This window comes from Ovis aries, chromosome 4 (genome assembly GCF_016772045.2).
Source record: "Ovis aries strain OAR_USU_Benz2616 breed Rambouillet chromosome 4, ARS-UI_Ramb_v3.0, whole genome shotgun sequence".
Taxonomy (NCBI): domain Eukaryota; kingdom Metazoa; phylum Chordata; class Mammalia; order Artiodactyla; family Bovidae; genus Ovis; species Ovis aries.
In genome coordinates this window covers 47689192-47704756 of record NC_056057.1, presented here as the reverse complement: position 1 = coordinate 47704756, position 15565 = coordinate 47689192, and the positions used below count along the sequence as shown (strand labels likewise).

The window sequence follows — 15565 nt, the reverse complement described above, 5'->3', positions numbered from 1 at the left end:
TATCCCCTTTCCCTGAGTAGTCCTTAAGTCTGGATATCGGTAAGCTTGGGCGCGACACTACTGGGTGGAAAGATAATGATTGTAGGCCTTGGAAAGACCCCCCCCTCTCCCCGCAAGCACTTTCTCCCACTCCCCAAACCACCTCTGTCCTACTCTTTCCTCCCCCCCCCTCCCCCAGTCTGGCCTCCGGAGCGGGGTGAACTCGGTTAGGGTGTCACTCGACGCCCACTAGGGGCTGAGGCGGCTTCAGTGCGCAGGCTCCGAGCACCGGATAAAAGCGGAGCTGTTGAGTCCAGCGCCGTCTCGATGGAGGAGCGAGAAACGGAAGAGGTCGGGGGGAGAAGCAGCTGGAAAAATACAGCCACCGTCAGCGCCGCCTCCCTGCCACCGTGTATCGGGGTAAAAAGCTGTCGTTGCCGTCGGTGCAGTTGCCGTCGCTACCTCCTACTTCTTTGGCCCGGGGGAACGATTTCCCCGCCGCGGGATAACGTGCGGGGAGGGGATCGGGAATTCTTTTAGATGGCAGTTGACTAAACGGGGGAGGGTCAGACAGACGCTTATCTAAGAACAAAAGGGAAGGCCAAAAAATAAAGGGTTTCCCCAGCAAAATGACACGGTGATTGCGGTTCTTGTTTTCGGGGTCTTTCCCCGAAATGGCGGTTTCCGTCTTCTTGCTCCACAGCGACCCGGAGCGCTCGGTAAGCGGGGTGGGGAGAGGCAGAGGTGGTCCACGCAGCCAATCAGTGTCTGATGTGTTCTGTCGAGCGCGTCCTGATTGGCTAGCAGTGACCTCATGCTGCAGCAGCGGGTGGGGCCAGAGCCGCCGGGGGAGGCTGTTGCAAAGGCCGAGAGGGAGAAGTGACGATGGTGTTCGTTGCTGCCGCGCCCGATTCGGAACACAAGCTGTGGCGAGGGGAATCTAAAGGTTCTTCCTTGACTATTTTCTCCTGTCCCTGCGCGAGGTGAGGGCCCCGGCTCGGCCTCTGCGAAACTTTGGGGCGCTGGCGCGGACGAGAAAACAAATTCTCCCGTGACTTTAGGAACTGCGTCAGGGCAAGATGGCGCTGGGTCTCCTTGGGGCGCGGGGGGAGAGGCACGTCCACCGTCGCCGCAGCGCATGTGACTGGGCTGCATTCCTGTGGGGTTTGGCTCAGACCCAGGCGGGGGCGGGGGAGGGGAAAGGGCTGGGGCGGAGTAGTCTGTGGTGCGGTCGGCGTCGGCGGCCTGAAGAGGAAGAGTTGACTGAGGGCTCTTCCCCTCCCCCATACTGCTTAACAGCTGCGGCTCGTTGGGGAAGCCCCCCGAGGGACGGTCCTGATGGGGATGTGACGGCTGTTGGTGAAGGGAAAGACTTGTCGCCCTATTTTCTTATCTGCCTTTCTCCTTCGAAGTATACTTACGTAAAGTGGCTGGTCCCTAATGTGGGAGCTGGAATCAGCCACGAGTCAGGAAAGGCCACTGGACTGAGTAGAGTCTAGCTTCTGGGCCACAGCGCCGAGGAATATCGATTAATTTCTGAGAAAACTTAAGTTTTTCAGATTCGAATAGCAAAATAATCTTAAGTTTGGAATCAAGTGTGAAAAGTGTGATGATAAATACCCAGGAGCACTTATAATTTCCTGAAAGTTAAAAAGAAATCAAGGAGTATACCATCTGAAGTTTGAGGGCCCTTTTCAAACTTGTTGCTTCAATCTGTACTTTCTTCCCGTTTTCTCCCTGTTTGTATATCCTATAAGAATGTGAAATCCTATCAATTTTTTTGAAATTTAGACGTGATTAGTAATACAGAATAAAAACTGCTAGTATTGTAATATACATGAAGTTGTAAGGGTGTTTTCAGTATTCTTGGTCTTCTGTTGTTTTTCCTCTTAACTGTGGTTTTTAAAAATAAAAATGAAATTGTAATCATTTTTGGTAAATATTATTCAAGAAGATTCCTGTATCATGAAATATTAAAACTTGGCTCTTTAAATCACTTTTGTATAAGTATGAATTTTAATTTTAGTATTTGAAACTTTGCTAGGTGAACATTTCCAGCAGCTCAGAAGTTCTTATGGTCAATATTGGCAGGTTAAGTAGGGAAGTCTAATTTTATTTTTTTATTATTCCCGCTTGCCAAAGTAGTGTAGCAGCCATTAATTGAACTAGAGAAGAAAAAGGGCTTCTCACCTTGGGTGGTGTTGAGTGACAGCTGGGAGTTACTCAACGAAGACTTTTCCATCTAAATCTGACTTGCTTTTTTTACTGAATATCTATATTTGGTGCTATGAGAATGTTCGTTGGTCCTAAAAAGATAAGTTTAACCTGGAACCAAGGCTGAGCTATTTCCTTAGTCTTAGTTGTAGACTTGGTAGTTTGAAAACAAGATTGAATTTTAATACTTAAAGTAGTAAAAAGATTTTAAAATTAAACTTTTTTGTCCACTCTCAATATAAATTGGGCCTTTTTCCTATAAGAATTCTTGAGTAATTTGAGGGATCTATATTACGTAAATGTTTCATTCCCCTTAAAGGAATTTTCTGGCTTAGAGGGACTAAATATGAAGTCAGTAGATTTAAATGTAATTTTCAAAAATGTTATAACTTCACTGTGCCTTAATAAGGAAAACAGACCATATTGCAAGCTAGTGGAACCAAATCCTTGTGCTTTTAATCAGTTTGTGACCTCATTGTTCCTGATTGCCTAATCCATGAACATATTTAGCTCTAATTTTTCTTTATGTTCCTGTGATTCTTGAAATAGTACTTGCAGTTACTTGTCTTTGTCTGCCTTCTTGCATTTTATGTTTTCCCTCGACAATTTCATTTGTGCCCATTCTCTAATTCAACGTCCAGATTTTCATCTCAGAGCTGCAGATGCAGTGTTCAGGTTTACCAGGGACCACAGGCTTCCTGAGGGTTGCAAAGAGTTCCACACAACTTACTGACTGAACAACAGGCTTCCTGAATTCATTAAAAAAAAAAAAAAAAAACTAGGTACTTGATCTCAAACTGTAAAGTACTAGCTTTCAGACTAAATCAACAAGCCAAAAAAAAACCTCTTTTGACCCTCAGAGTTTCGAGTAAAGGGCTGATGATGCTCAGCAGCAAGGTGTCCTCCCCTTTCATGTGTGAGATGAGGGAAGGCTGCTAATGGGACAGAGATAGTGGTGCCCCTGCAAAGAGGGGAAAACACAAATGGCCTTAGTATTTTTGACATTCAGATTTGTCACCTACTGGACATTTTAGCCTACAAACTTCAACGATATCTGAACACCAGAAATTATTTGGGTTTTATAGTTCCTTGATGTATTTGGGGCTTATGTAATACTGCTTGCTCTGATACAGAGGACCCAATAAGTTCTGCCCTTGTGTTTTTGTCACTTGTCATTTTATGTGTTACTGTGTCAGCCACTAGCAGTTCCATGTGTTTTATGTATTATAAGGTTGGCATTCCAGTAATAGGGCTTATTAAAATGATATGTAAAATGAAGCCCTACAGGAAATCAAATTTGAGCTTTTAGCATAAACACTGATAACCCTTCTGTCTTAAAGCTTTTGGGGGGATTTTTGCATAGTGATTGTCTGTTAACTTTATTTTTTGACATTTGCTGAAACTAAATTCATAGTAAAGAAATCATCTTAATTACATGTGACTTTCAGTGGATTTTGTTTTTATATGAAACTCCTCTGCTCCACCTCTCCCTGATTTTAATGGCCTTTAAATGCAGAATGAAAAGATTTATGTCTGAGAACTGTTTGAGTTGAAACCATTAAATATACCTTAATATTATAGTTAAACAACATACACAGCTTGTTTAGTTTAACTCCCTGGGGGTGGGTGGACACAGACTAAGTGCTATCTCACTCTCCCTGGGCAAGGTGTTTATTTGTGTTAACACTAAAATTTGTATTTGCAAGTGTTGGTCAAAAAAACTTTCCAGGGTTGTGGATACCTTCGGTCAAATTGATGTTTTTCTCTTAAGGAGAGTTAATAAGTTTGTTCCTCTAAGTATCTAAAAGAAAGTTACTTGCTCTCTGCTGTTGAAAAAGATCAAGTCCACAGTCTCTTGCCTGTTGACTTGTTTATGTTTAGTTCAAGTTTGAAACATCTGTAAATACGGCATTTCACCTGGAAACTAGAAAAATCGTGTTCTTTCTACGTGAAGCAAATAGGAAATAGCAAAAACTTATAGACCCCACCTTCTCTGAGTGATCTAGGAAAAGTATTTTATGCCATTTTTTTCTTCAGTGCTTATGTTTGCCATAAATTCTGCTTGCTTCAGTGTTGATCTTGCACTTCTTACAAAAGAAAACTGGGTTTGGAGTTTTTTTGTTTCTCCTTTATTGTATGTATACAACTTAACAGAAAAGGGCATGGTCAACATTGTGTCTCTGAGGTACAAAATATACCTTCAGTAAACAATCTTTTATATGGTGCTGGTCCTATTAAAAGTAATTTGGTTTATGGACCCAGGGTAAATGGTATTTCATACAACTGAAAGTTAAACCAAGTTAAATTATGTGACAATTTATTCCTAGGGATTATATCATTTTAGTATATTTTATTCTCAAAAGTATTTATTTTTATGGGTGATGGTGGTTTAGTCACTAAGTTGCGTCTGACTCTTGTGACTCCATGGACTCTTGAACTTGCCAGGCTCCTCTGTCCATGGGGTTTCCCAGCAAGAATACTGGAATAGGTTGCCATTTCCTTCTCCAGGGGATCTTCTCTACCCAGTGATCAAACCCAGGTCTCTTGCATTGCAGGTGGATTCTTTACCAGATGATCCACCAGGGAAGTACCCTCTCAAAGTATGTTAATATTTGTATCTTAGATTTAAAACCATATTATGGTTTTCTCTCTGCAATTGCTTTGTTCTTGGGATAGATTGGAACTCTAGCTCTAATTTCAATCAAATAATTTGCATTCCTACCATATTTAGGGCTTCCCTGGTAGGTCAAATGGATGGGAGATCCAGGATCAGTCCCTGGGTTGGGAAGATACCTTGGAGAAGAGAATGGCCACCCACCCCAAGATTCTTAATTGGAGAGTTCCAAGGTCAGAGGAGCCAGGTGGGCTACAGTCCATGGAGTCACAAAGAGGTAGACACGACGACTAATACTTTTCACACCATATTTAAGATACATGGAAACACGGAAGATAATTCCTAGCTCTTACATTTTTCAGTTAGGTTGACAAGATAATCTCCTTTGAAAAATTATATATGACTTAAGAGATATTCTACCTGTAACATAGAGGTCAGGGGTTCACTTGTACCATCTTTTAGGTAAGTTTTATCTTAGGAAATAAGAAAAGACTATATACAACTGTTTGCATTTGTAACATTTCATGAAAGATTGTATTTTTGTACTCCAGATGTGGGTGGTGTTACATAACCTATAGTATGTGATTTCTTAGAATATACCTCTTCAGAACTCCTTGGTCTATATGCTAATTCCCTTTGTTAGTTGCTACTCCTGTCCTTCCTGTTTTTATTAATTGCTTTTTTCTGCTGCTTGTTTTCCAGTGTTATGTCCACAATCACCTTTTGTTGTTTAGTCGCTAAGTTGTGTCCAACTCTCTGCGACCCCATGGACTGTAGCACATCAGGCTCCTCTGGCCTCCACTATCTCCCAGAGTTTGCTTAAATTCATGTCCATTGAATCACCTTTACACAATCAATTCCCACCCTTTTACCTATTGATGACTCCAGAATTTATAGTCTCTAAACTGAATTGAAACTGCTAAATATCTCACAGGTCTCTGAACAAATTCAAAACTGACCTTTTTTCTCTTAGCTTTTCTCCTTTTGTTTCCTTTTAATGATTCTCTCCTTCTAGGTAAATTTATATAATCAAACCTTTTTCCAATCAATTTTTTTTTGCTTAAAACACTCGATTAGTTTGCCACATTTGAGGATCAAGCTAGAACACACCCTATGGCATGCAACATCCTTCATCTGTCTCCTGTTTATCTCCAGAAAATGAGATATTCCCTTTTTGTTGTTAATTCTGTGTCTATCACTGTCCTGTTCATGTTCTTCTTTTCCGTTATAGTTTATGAAATATTAGTAGGCAGTGTCTTATCTTTGTAACGAAAGTGCAGAGTTCCTGGCATTTAACAGGCATTTAGTTTTGGAGAAGGCAATGGCACCCCACTCCAGTACTCTTGCCTGGAAAATCCCATGGATGGAGGAGCCTGGTAGGCTGCAGTCTATGGAGTTGCTCAGAGTCGCACACAACTGGGTGACTTCACTTTCACTTTTCACTTTCATACATTGGAGAAGAAAATGGCAACCCACTCCAGTGTTCTTGCCTGGAGAATCCCAAGGATGGGGGAGCCTGGTGGGCTGCCGTCTATGGGGTTGCACAGAGTCGGACACGACTGAAGTGACTTAGCAGCAGTAGCAGCAGCAGTTTTGTTGCAGGAATAACAATATGCTCTGATGCTAACTGCCTGAACATTGTGCCATAGTATGTGTTTATGGTAATGATAGTAAGTCAGTTGGATATGTAAATGGACAGAAAATGTTCTGGTTGATTCTATACCATCATGTTACAAAACTTTTGGGGTTCTCCCACCCACCCATCCATTTAACACCTGTTTTGCCACTATTGTTGGTCCTCAAATCTGCTTTCTGCCACCTGGTCCTCTTCACTTAAATATTTGTACCTGTTATTGTACAAGCTAGGGTTTCCCTGGTGGCTCAGTAAAGAATCCGCTTGCAATGTGGGAGACCTGGCTTCGATCACAGGGTTGGGAAGATCCCAGCCCTCCTGGAGGAGGGCATGGCAACTCACTCCAGTATTCTTGCCTGGAGAATCCCCATGGACAGAGGAGCCTGCTGGGCTGCAGTCCCTGGGGTCGCAAAGAGTTGGACATGACTGAGCGACTAAGCATAGCACAGGACTAATCTGTATTCTGTTAATTTATACTCTGGTTTGGGATTGGGCTTCCCCAGTGACTCAGATGGTAAAGAATCTGCCTGCAATGTGGGAGACCCGGGTTCAGTCCCTGGGTTGGGCAGATTCCCCTGGAGAAGGGCATAACAACCCACTCCAATATTCTTGCCTGGAGAATTCCATGGATAGAGGAGCCTGGTGGGCTACAGTCCATGGGGTGCCAAAGAGTTGAACACAACTGAGCAACTGACACTTCGGGATTAAACCTTGTAGGTGTGTACTGTAAGCATTCAGCCAGGAGCCCCAGTTAACAGGTAATGTGCTTTGTAGAGGAAATTGAATTTTCAAACTAGGAGGGACAGTGTGGATTTCAATAGTGGATGGGGTGGGAGCAGTGAAACAATGTATTTGCAGTCAGTATGGCTTTATGTGCAAAGGCAAAGGACAGGAGTAGAAAAAATATGTTCTAAGTATAAGAAACCTGTTTGACTAGTCTTACATGAAGTACACTGAAAAAGAGGGTGAGCTGGAACCAGATGATTTTTTTTTTTTTTAATCTAGAGTCCTTTTGTCAGTGAAGCTCAAGCCGCTTATTCCTCTCTTCTTTCTCTTTTATTTTGAGGAAACAGTTTCAAAGAGGGAAATTACTGACTTGTCTCACAGAAGTCCTCAGGGACTTCACAGGGACCCAGATATTGCTTACTCACTCCAAATTGAAAACTGGACATTTAGTAAAGAGTCTGTCATGTAACATTTTAGATACCAGAGTCATAATTTGTAAATGTTCACAAGCAGCTAAACATCAGAACAAGCTAAGAATGAATAACATTTATAAGGGATCTTGATATCTGTGGGGCAAGGATATGAAGGGACAGCTGTGCTTAATCTGTCACGTGAGCTAGTGTTATCTTTGTGTTGTGTCTTACAGAAATTAGTTTTTAATGATAGAAAAGACTTGGTTTTGATTGTCTTTTTACAAGTGAGGAAATATCCATCAAGATAACTTGGATTTAAGTACTTCATTTTTCTAGGTGTGACCTAATTTGATCATGTTTTTTTTTTTCCTTAATTTTTATATGAATCCTAATCAGTGAGTGCTTACGTTAAAGAAGTCATTCATGTTTGTTTTCAGTACTTTATGCATCTTTGTCTTCCTCACCTACGTGATCATTAGCATAGAGTAGACACTTAATTTTTCAGACTTCCCTCTTGATTACTCACTTGATTAATTGCAGTTTTCTGTAGTTAATGTAACAGTGTATACTGTTGAAATATGTGTATCAAAGTGATCTAAATTTATCCTTACCTCTGTAGGCAAGAATTAGTATAACAAGTCAAACTTTGGTATTATTGAAGCCCTCAGCCTCTGTAAAGATGACCAGTTAAATTGATGGGGAGATGAAGACTGTCTTAAAATTTCCTCACGTAAAGCTACAGAGTAAACTGAGCTTTAATTGAAGTTAGGTAGTAGATTACTTCCTAATTCATAGCTTTAGGTCCAAATAGCCTTCTCTGAAATTAAAAACAAAACAGAAGACATTAAAAGAAGCAGAGATTTATGTCATGAAAATTAAAATTTTGTGATTATGAGACTATAATAGCTATGGCATAGTTATTTCTGTGTATCCCTACCTTTTTTTTATCAGCCAAATGGGAATTATCAAATTATGTTCAAGGATAAGATCTAAATTCTGACAGGAATTTAATTGGAGGCTTAGATCAAAGTAAAAAAAATTTTTAAGGTAAATTCATTGAACAAATGGTTAAGTTTTCTGAACCAGGTACTTAATAAAATCAACTATTTGTGGAAGCGAAGCAGCTGCTTGCTTTTCTATGCATAACCTTTTTTTCTCCCACCAGTCCTTGCCATCATGTGTTCCAAAAATACTACTAATAAACAATATTTAGGTTATGTCTTCCATTTTTCAAACAGTAAAACAAATCATATGTTCGAGTTTAATTATTCATTCCCTTCAGCCTCTCCCTCTCACTGGCAGAACTTACTCCCTTGCTTGCTCATTTTGTTACGATGCATCAAAGAGGTATTGTGTACCCAAAGTTGTTAAGCTACTTGGAAGAAAGGTACTTAGAAGAACAGGATAATTATTAGTCATAATAAACTGTCTTTGTAGAGATACATGGGTGACTCCCTTATATATTAGTAGCAGTGAGCAACTAGATGGCTTCCCAACGAGCTGGTTAGATTTGTTCTAAATGAAGGACTTCTGCCTCATAGTCTAGGTCTAATGTCTTATAGGAACCTAACAGAGTCCTTGTTTTGAAGATAGGATAACAAAATTTAGGACAGATCAAACAATGTGTGTCCATAGATCTCTAAGATATGAATCAACAAAGCAAAATAATCCTGAAACTTGTAGGGTTTTTTGGCAGAATGTAGCAATTCAGTATGTATGAGAAACTAGTTGGCAGGGGGTTAGGCCTAATCAGATACACTATAGAGTTGCTGGAGAAGGCAATGGCACCCCACTCCAGTACTCTTGCCTGGAAAATCCCATGGATGGAGGAGCCTGGAAGGCTGCAGTCCATGGGGTCGCTGAGGGTTGGGCACGACTGAGCGACTTCACTTTCACTTTTCCCTTTCCTGCACTGGAGAAGGCAATGGCAACCCACTCCATTGTTCTTGCCTGGAGAATCCCAAGGACAGGGGAGCCTGGTGGGCTGCCCTCTATGGGGTCGCACAGAGTCAGACATGACTGAAGTGACTTAGCAGCAGCAGCAGCAGCATAGAGTTGCTAGATTAGTTGTCTAAATAGCAACACTGTCATTTTTCAAAAATAGTTACTAACAGCAAATAAGGACATGGCCTCTTGATTTTAGAAGTTGTTACTTTGAAAAACTTACTGTGCTGCTTAGTCCCTTCAGTCTGTCCAACTCTGTGTGACGCTGTGGACTGCAGCCCACCAGGCTCTTCTGTCCATGGGATTCTCCAGCCAAGAATGCTGGAGTGGGATGCCATTCCCTCCTCCAGGGGATCTTCCCGACTCAGGGATCACACTCAGGTCCCCTGCTTTGCAGGCAGATTCTTTACTACTGAGCCACCAGGGAAGCCTGAAAAACTTGCTACATTGTTCTTATTCTCATTTTGCTGTGGAATAATGAAAAATGATCCAGAATTCATTTTGGATTATTTGTGAATCATTCATGTTATCTCAACTCTCATTTTCTGACAAGTCAGTCCTAGAAGTAGACAAATGTGTAAAAGGATTATAAAGTTCTAACAATCTATTTAAAGTAGAACATGTGCATAAGTACAGCCATTAAAATTAGTTTTAAATAATCCATTTGAGAGCATTGCATACTATAAAGAAATGGTAACAAAAACATGAAAATTTATAGTTCATATGGCATTTGTATATTGTGTGTGCTTTCACAGAAGCGAGGGTAAAGGAAATAAAGTAGAATGGTTTCACTGGTTCTCTGGGTTGTATGCTTACAGATGAATTTTCTGCAACAGACAAGTATTCCCAGAAAGCATTTTTCTTCAGAAGTTGTTCTAGTTTGTAATGACAAGGCAAAATGCTTGTATATTATCTTTTAAAATACGATGCAAACAGTATGATCTACAACTTGGCAAAACCCAGGAACCATCTCTCATTTCAACACTTGGTGTCTGTTAGGTCCATAAGTATGTCTGTTATTTTTTGGTTCACCTCCCCTTCATGACCATTGCCACTATTTTAGCTCAGACTTGGCATAGAGTACCCTGTCACCCTAAATATTCGTCAAATAAATGAGTGTATATATGAAACTGTGTAGTGACGTAGCTTACTCTGGCTTTAATCTTGCCGCTTCTAATCCATCTGTCATCCTTCAAAGTGATTTTCCTAAAATGTGAATCTGATCTTACTTGAAATGCTTTAAAGGAATCCATGCTCCTAGAGTGGCATAAAGGAAGGAATTCTGATTTGGTGGCTCCTCCCTTTTTTCCAAAGATCCAGTTGCTTTTCCTTTTGCTTCCACCCATATTACTGCTTTCAGTTCTCCAAAGTTAACTTGTTCTGCCAGACCTTTCTTTTGTATCATCTCTTCATGGAATATTCCTACTCTACCCCTTGTGAATGCATCCTTCAGTTCAAGTGTTCTTTTCTCTCTGGTGCTCTCCAAGAAGTCTGTTATAATTCCATGTACCCTTTACCCAGTTCTATTAATATCATAGAAGTTTGTTATAATTATTTAGAATCTCCTCACCCTGCTAGAATGTGAGCCCTTGAAGGGCAGTGTTTAACTTACATTGTCTCTCTCAGATAATTGCATAGTCCCTGCATTAATTCCCAGGGCCAAGTAAGTGCTCAAGTAAATGTTTTAATTACTTCGGTCTCTTCTCTCTTGGTTGTAAGTATGAAACTGCAAAATAGCTCCTGAACTTTTAATTGTGAAGAGAAGTAAAGAGGGTTAGAGATGAATTTTTGTAGTTAAAAGCTAGGAAAATGGTAATGGTGTGCCCAAGAGCAATGCCACTCTATTTGGGGGTGGAGGTGGATAAATAACTGAACATCAATTCTATCTTTGAAAGACCAACAATCCCAATTGAAGGGTATCCTAGTACTCTTTGTCCATTGCAGATAAAAGCCTCCTCCAAAAAAAGTGTTCAGTTGTGTTGATCAAATTGAAAATTCCTGTCCAACCTCTGGCATTTGGTTATAAATTCTTATTTTTCAGGTTAAACTTGCCTTTCCATAGCATAATAATAATGAAAAGATAACTGTACAGGTACTTTTGCTTAATTACATTAGAAAAAAGAACCTTCCCATCGCAAACTTCTCTAAACTGATCAACAGTCCTATTAACAGGATAGAATTTCAGGACTAGACTCTGGTATCTCATTTCAAAAGAATAGGTGAGGTCCCACAAATAATGAAGGGAGATCATAAATGCTTACCAGTATGCAGCAACAGTCATAGGGACTAAACATGCCAAAATGGCTTTGATTAAAAAGTACATGTTTATCTCTGCACAGAAAGATACTTAGTCTGAATTCTTAATAGTTTACAGTCAACAGATGATATCGTTGATATTCATTTTTATAAAGTTGAATCCAGTAATGTGTTGACCAGTCCCTTCCACAAGCAGTTATAATCTTTAGGCAGGTTTGGCTCTGTTAAAAATCAATTCTAAGATTTGTAACATTTTTGTAAGTTGATACATTCTGTTATACAGATCCTTCTTTCCCTAAGTGTTAGGTGAAAGTGCTACATAAAAATCTGGTAGAAATATCATCACACATTTAATTCAAGGCAGACTTAAGGTTGGTCACCCATTTCTAACAACTTAATTGATTTTTCATTGAAGACAAATTCCTATGCCCATGGCCATACTCATGGCTACCAAACCTTTAAAAAAAACACTGAAAAAGATTAGCGTCTCTACTACGTACATGTTAAAATGTTGCATGTCAGTAGTTCCCAAGCTAGTTTGACTACTATAATTATCTGGGAAGCTTACTAACTATACATTCCGGGACTCCACCCGAGCTTCCCCAAACAGGTTGTTATGTATCATTCGTAATTTTCTTAGAATGTAGCGATTCCATAAGAACCACAATTGCTGAACTTCCTAATGTGACCCAGGAATCTGCATTTTTGCAGAAACTTCTCATGCTCAGGTACTTCCATGCAGGTGCTACTTTGATAAACACTTACGTGGAATGAGGCATTTCACTTAAATGGTTCTATAAAACTACAATGCCAACAGTTGTTCCCAACCCCCTATTTCTTTTTTGGAGAGCTTTATTGTACCTCCAACCTAAGAAACTTGGAGGTACTATTGGCATGAACCACTTAGTTTCTTCTTGGAGAGTTCTTCACAATAGCGACATAATTTGTTTCCTAAGAAAATCATAATGTTCTGATGGACTTTTATCTGTAGTAGATAAGGGTCAAATCTTGTTAGCCTGGGAATCAGTCTGTCTTTTTTAGCAGTGCTTAGGTTTTTTGTGAAAAATACCTTATTTCTATACTCTTAATATATGGGAGCATTTTAAATGGGGAGGAGCTATCGGCTGTTATTTTAAACATTGTGACATTTCCTCCTACTACTACTATTGTTCTGAGATATTTAGACAATGATCTTTCAACCACAGTTACTGTTTTTTCTTAAAGGTAAAAGCAGGAACTTGAAATCTCAGAAGTGCAACTCAAGAGCAGAAAGAAGCATCCTTTCATTTAATATTAGTAACTTAAGAGTAGTTGATTTTAAGAACTTAAGATATCATGAGCTAGGACTAAGGACCCACTTCAACATAAAAAATCCAGGCCCAGTACCAGTAAATATTCTCATCATATAATTCCACATGTATCATGTTCACCAGGCAACCTTATGGACACTATTAGACTTCCTGTATAAACCTCCTTGAAGGAAATTATTGGCTAGAGAGATAATAATGTGTCCTTTCTTCATAAACTGATAAATGACCTTTTTTTCAAATACACCTGCTCCCTGGTTACTCTGTCTTCCAAGAGATACCAGTTTGCTTATTAACAAAAACAGGTTTTCTGATCTTATATTTAGATCGTTAAATTAGTATTCTTTTGACTTAAATTTTAAATGCCAAATACAAAGAACTACAAATGACTTCAGCAAATCCATAATACAGCATATGGAGATATATATATATATAGTAGATAGTATACATATATATATAGTAGATAGTATACCAAGAGTTTATGCTTCTGTCAAGCTGGTAATAAATGTTGTGTGTGGGTGGGTGGGTGTGTGTGAGGGGGAGAGGGAGGTTGTTTCTAAGAGAATGCTGACATATCTTTTAGTCTTGATACGGTCACCATATTGTCCAGAAGATTAATCTGAAATAGGATATGTAAAATTTAACTTACTCTAGATCAGAATTAAGCTCAAGGAGGTCTCTGCCTGCTGATTGTGCCAAACTAATTGTCTTGGCAGCGTTTCAGTGGATGCTGGGTAAGGACAGTGGGAGTTGCATTCGTAGGTATCACTGTTCCGATGATGAGGCGTTTGGCTATCTTAAAGAGTCATAGTTGGAGAAGGCAATGGCACCCCACTCTGGTACTCTTGCCTGGAAAAGCCCTTGGATGGAGGAGCCTGGTAGGCCGCAGTCCATGGAGTTGCTAAGAGTCGAACACAGCTGTGCGACTCCCCTTTCACTTTTCACTTTCATGCATTGGAGAAGGAAATGGCAACCCACTCCAGTGTTCTTGCCTGGAGAATCCCAGGGACGGGGGAGCCTGGTGGGAGGCCGTCTATGGGGTCATGCAGAGTTGGACATGACTGAAGTGACTTAGCAGCAGCAAAGAGTCATAGTTACTCCTTATCTTACCCTCACTTCACTTATTTCTTTTTGATTTTTAATTAACTTTTATTGGAGTATAGTTGATTTGCAATGTATTAGTTTCGGGTGTACTACAAAGTGAATCAGTTGTACTACAAAGTGAATCAGTTGTACATACACATATATCAATCTTTTTTAAATTCTTTCCACATATAGGTCATTACAGAGTGTTGAATAGAATTCCGTGGTCTTTATTATCTATTTTATATATAATAGTGTGTATATCTCACTTAATTGAATTTTTTTACTTCCCCCCCCCCCAAATTAAAGCATAGATTTGCCTCAAATGGGAAACCTAAGTGGTCATGTCATTAATTATGGGATTCTTCAACTTGAAAAGCATGACAACATAAATGCATTTAGAATGTATGGATAAGAAGGGTGAGAAGAAAATAAAATTTTTTTCAGATGAGTGTATTTCAACACATCCTGCCTAATAAATTCAAGTCTGAAGGGACAAATGAGGTGTGGAATTGAGTCCTTCCAACATTCCACTATGTTGAGCATTCTTCCTGTTCAAAGAGGCAGTGAGGGATAATTTGTGAGTTGCTGCAGTTAAAAAGAATGTGCCATACAAGCACCCAAGGACAGAGAAGGATGGAGTTACTGGTGTTAAAAAGAGAAATGAGTTTACAAAAGTGCCAAATACATGAACAAGAACACACCATTAAATTCCTCTCAAACATTGTATATGAGAGTAGGTACATCTGTGGGCTGTCACAATGGTCAGTCTTGCTCCATGCAGCATAAGCATAGCAGATGTTAGCAAAGATTGATAGAATTCAGATTAGCCTGAAAACCCCCAATATACGATGTTACCTCTCCCTCCCTCTTTATGCATGCAGTAGTTTGCCCAACAAGTGACTGGCTTCTGTTTAAATAGCCTCAGTAATACTGGGCATCTCTGTGGTCAGCTCTTTTTCCCTCTGCACCTCTGGAACTGAATACATTATTCCAAATTGGTTCTGTCCCACAAAACATGATGAGTAAAATGAGGAACTGGATAGGTAGGTGGCAAACAGCAAAAGTTATTTGGGCATGTAACTCACTTGTAAGTAGACTAACCAAGTTAAGCAAGAACTATTGGAGAAATTTAACCTTAATTTTTTTTTAATGTTATTTTTAAATCTTTGGGAATATTCAGAATAACTTACTAGAATTACAGCAAGTTTCAGAAGCTATTTGAGATAAAAGATGTTACATGTAAAACTAAAATTATACGGAGTATATAATTGTACACATTACAATAAACTTAAATCTCAGTTTGAGTTATTTCTTCATAATCATTGAGTTTCTTTTTCCCTAAGGTAAAGTGTGAGTATGTTTTAATACATGCTGTATTAATTGACCAGACAAG

The 15565-nt window shown here is 39.7% G+C and overlaps 1 protein-coding gene across 50 annotated transcripts in view; it reads left to right on the top strand.

Moving 5' to 3' along the window:
- LOC114114509 (uncharacterized) overlaps window positions 1–15565 on the top strand; it is a 109763-nt gene that overhangs the window by 617 nt on the left and 93581 nt on the right. For 25 of the 50 annotated variants that reach the window (XR_009600398.1, XR_009600377.1, XR_009600394.1 and 22 more), the window contains exon 2: window positions 179–399. The exons of 24 other annotated variants lie outside the window; for them this stretch is intronic. Coding sequence is in view for 1 of the 26 variants with exons in the window: in XM_042249193.1 (XP_042105127.1) it covers window positions 179–232 (54 nt within the window). In the remaining 25 variants the exon portion in view is untranslated. Of the gene's footprint in view, window positions 1–178; window positions 613–15565 lie in introns of those variants that run through there. One more of the 50 variants, XM_042249193.1, reaches the window with a different exon arrangement.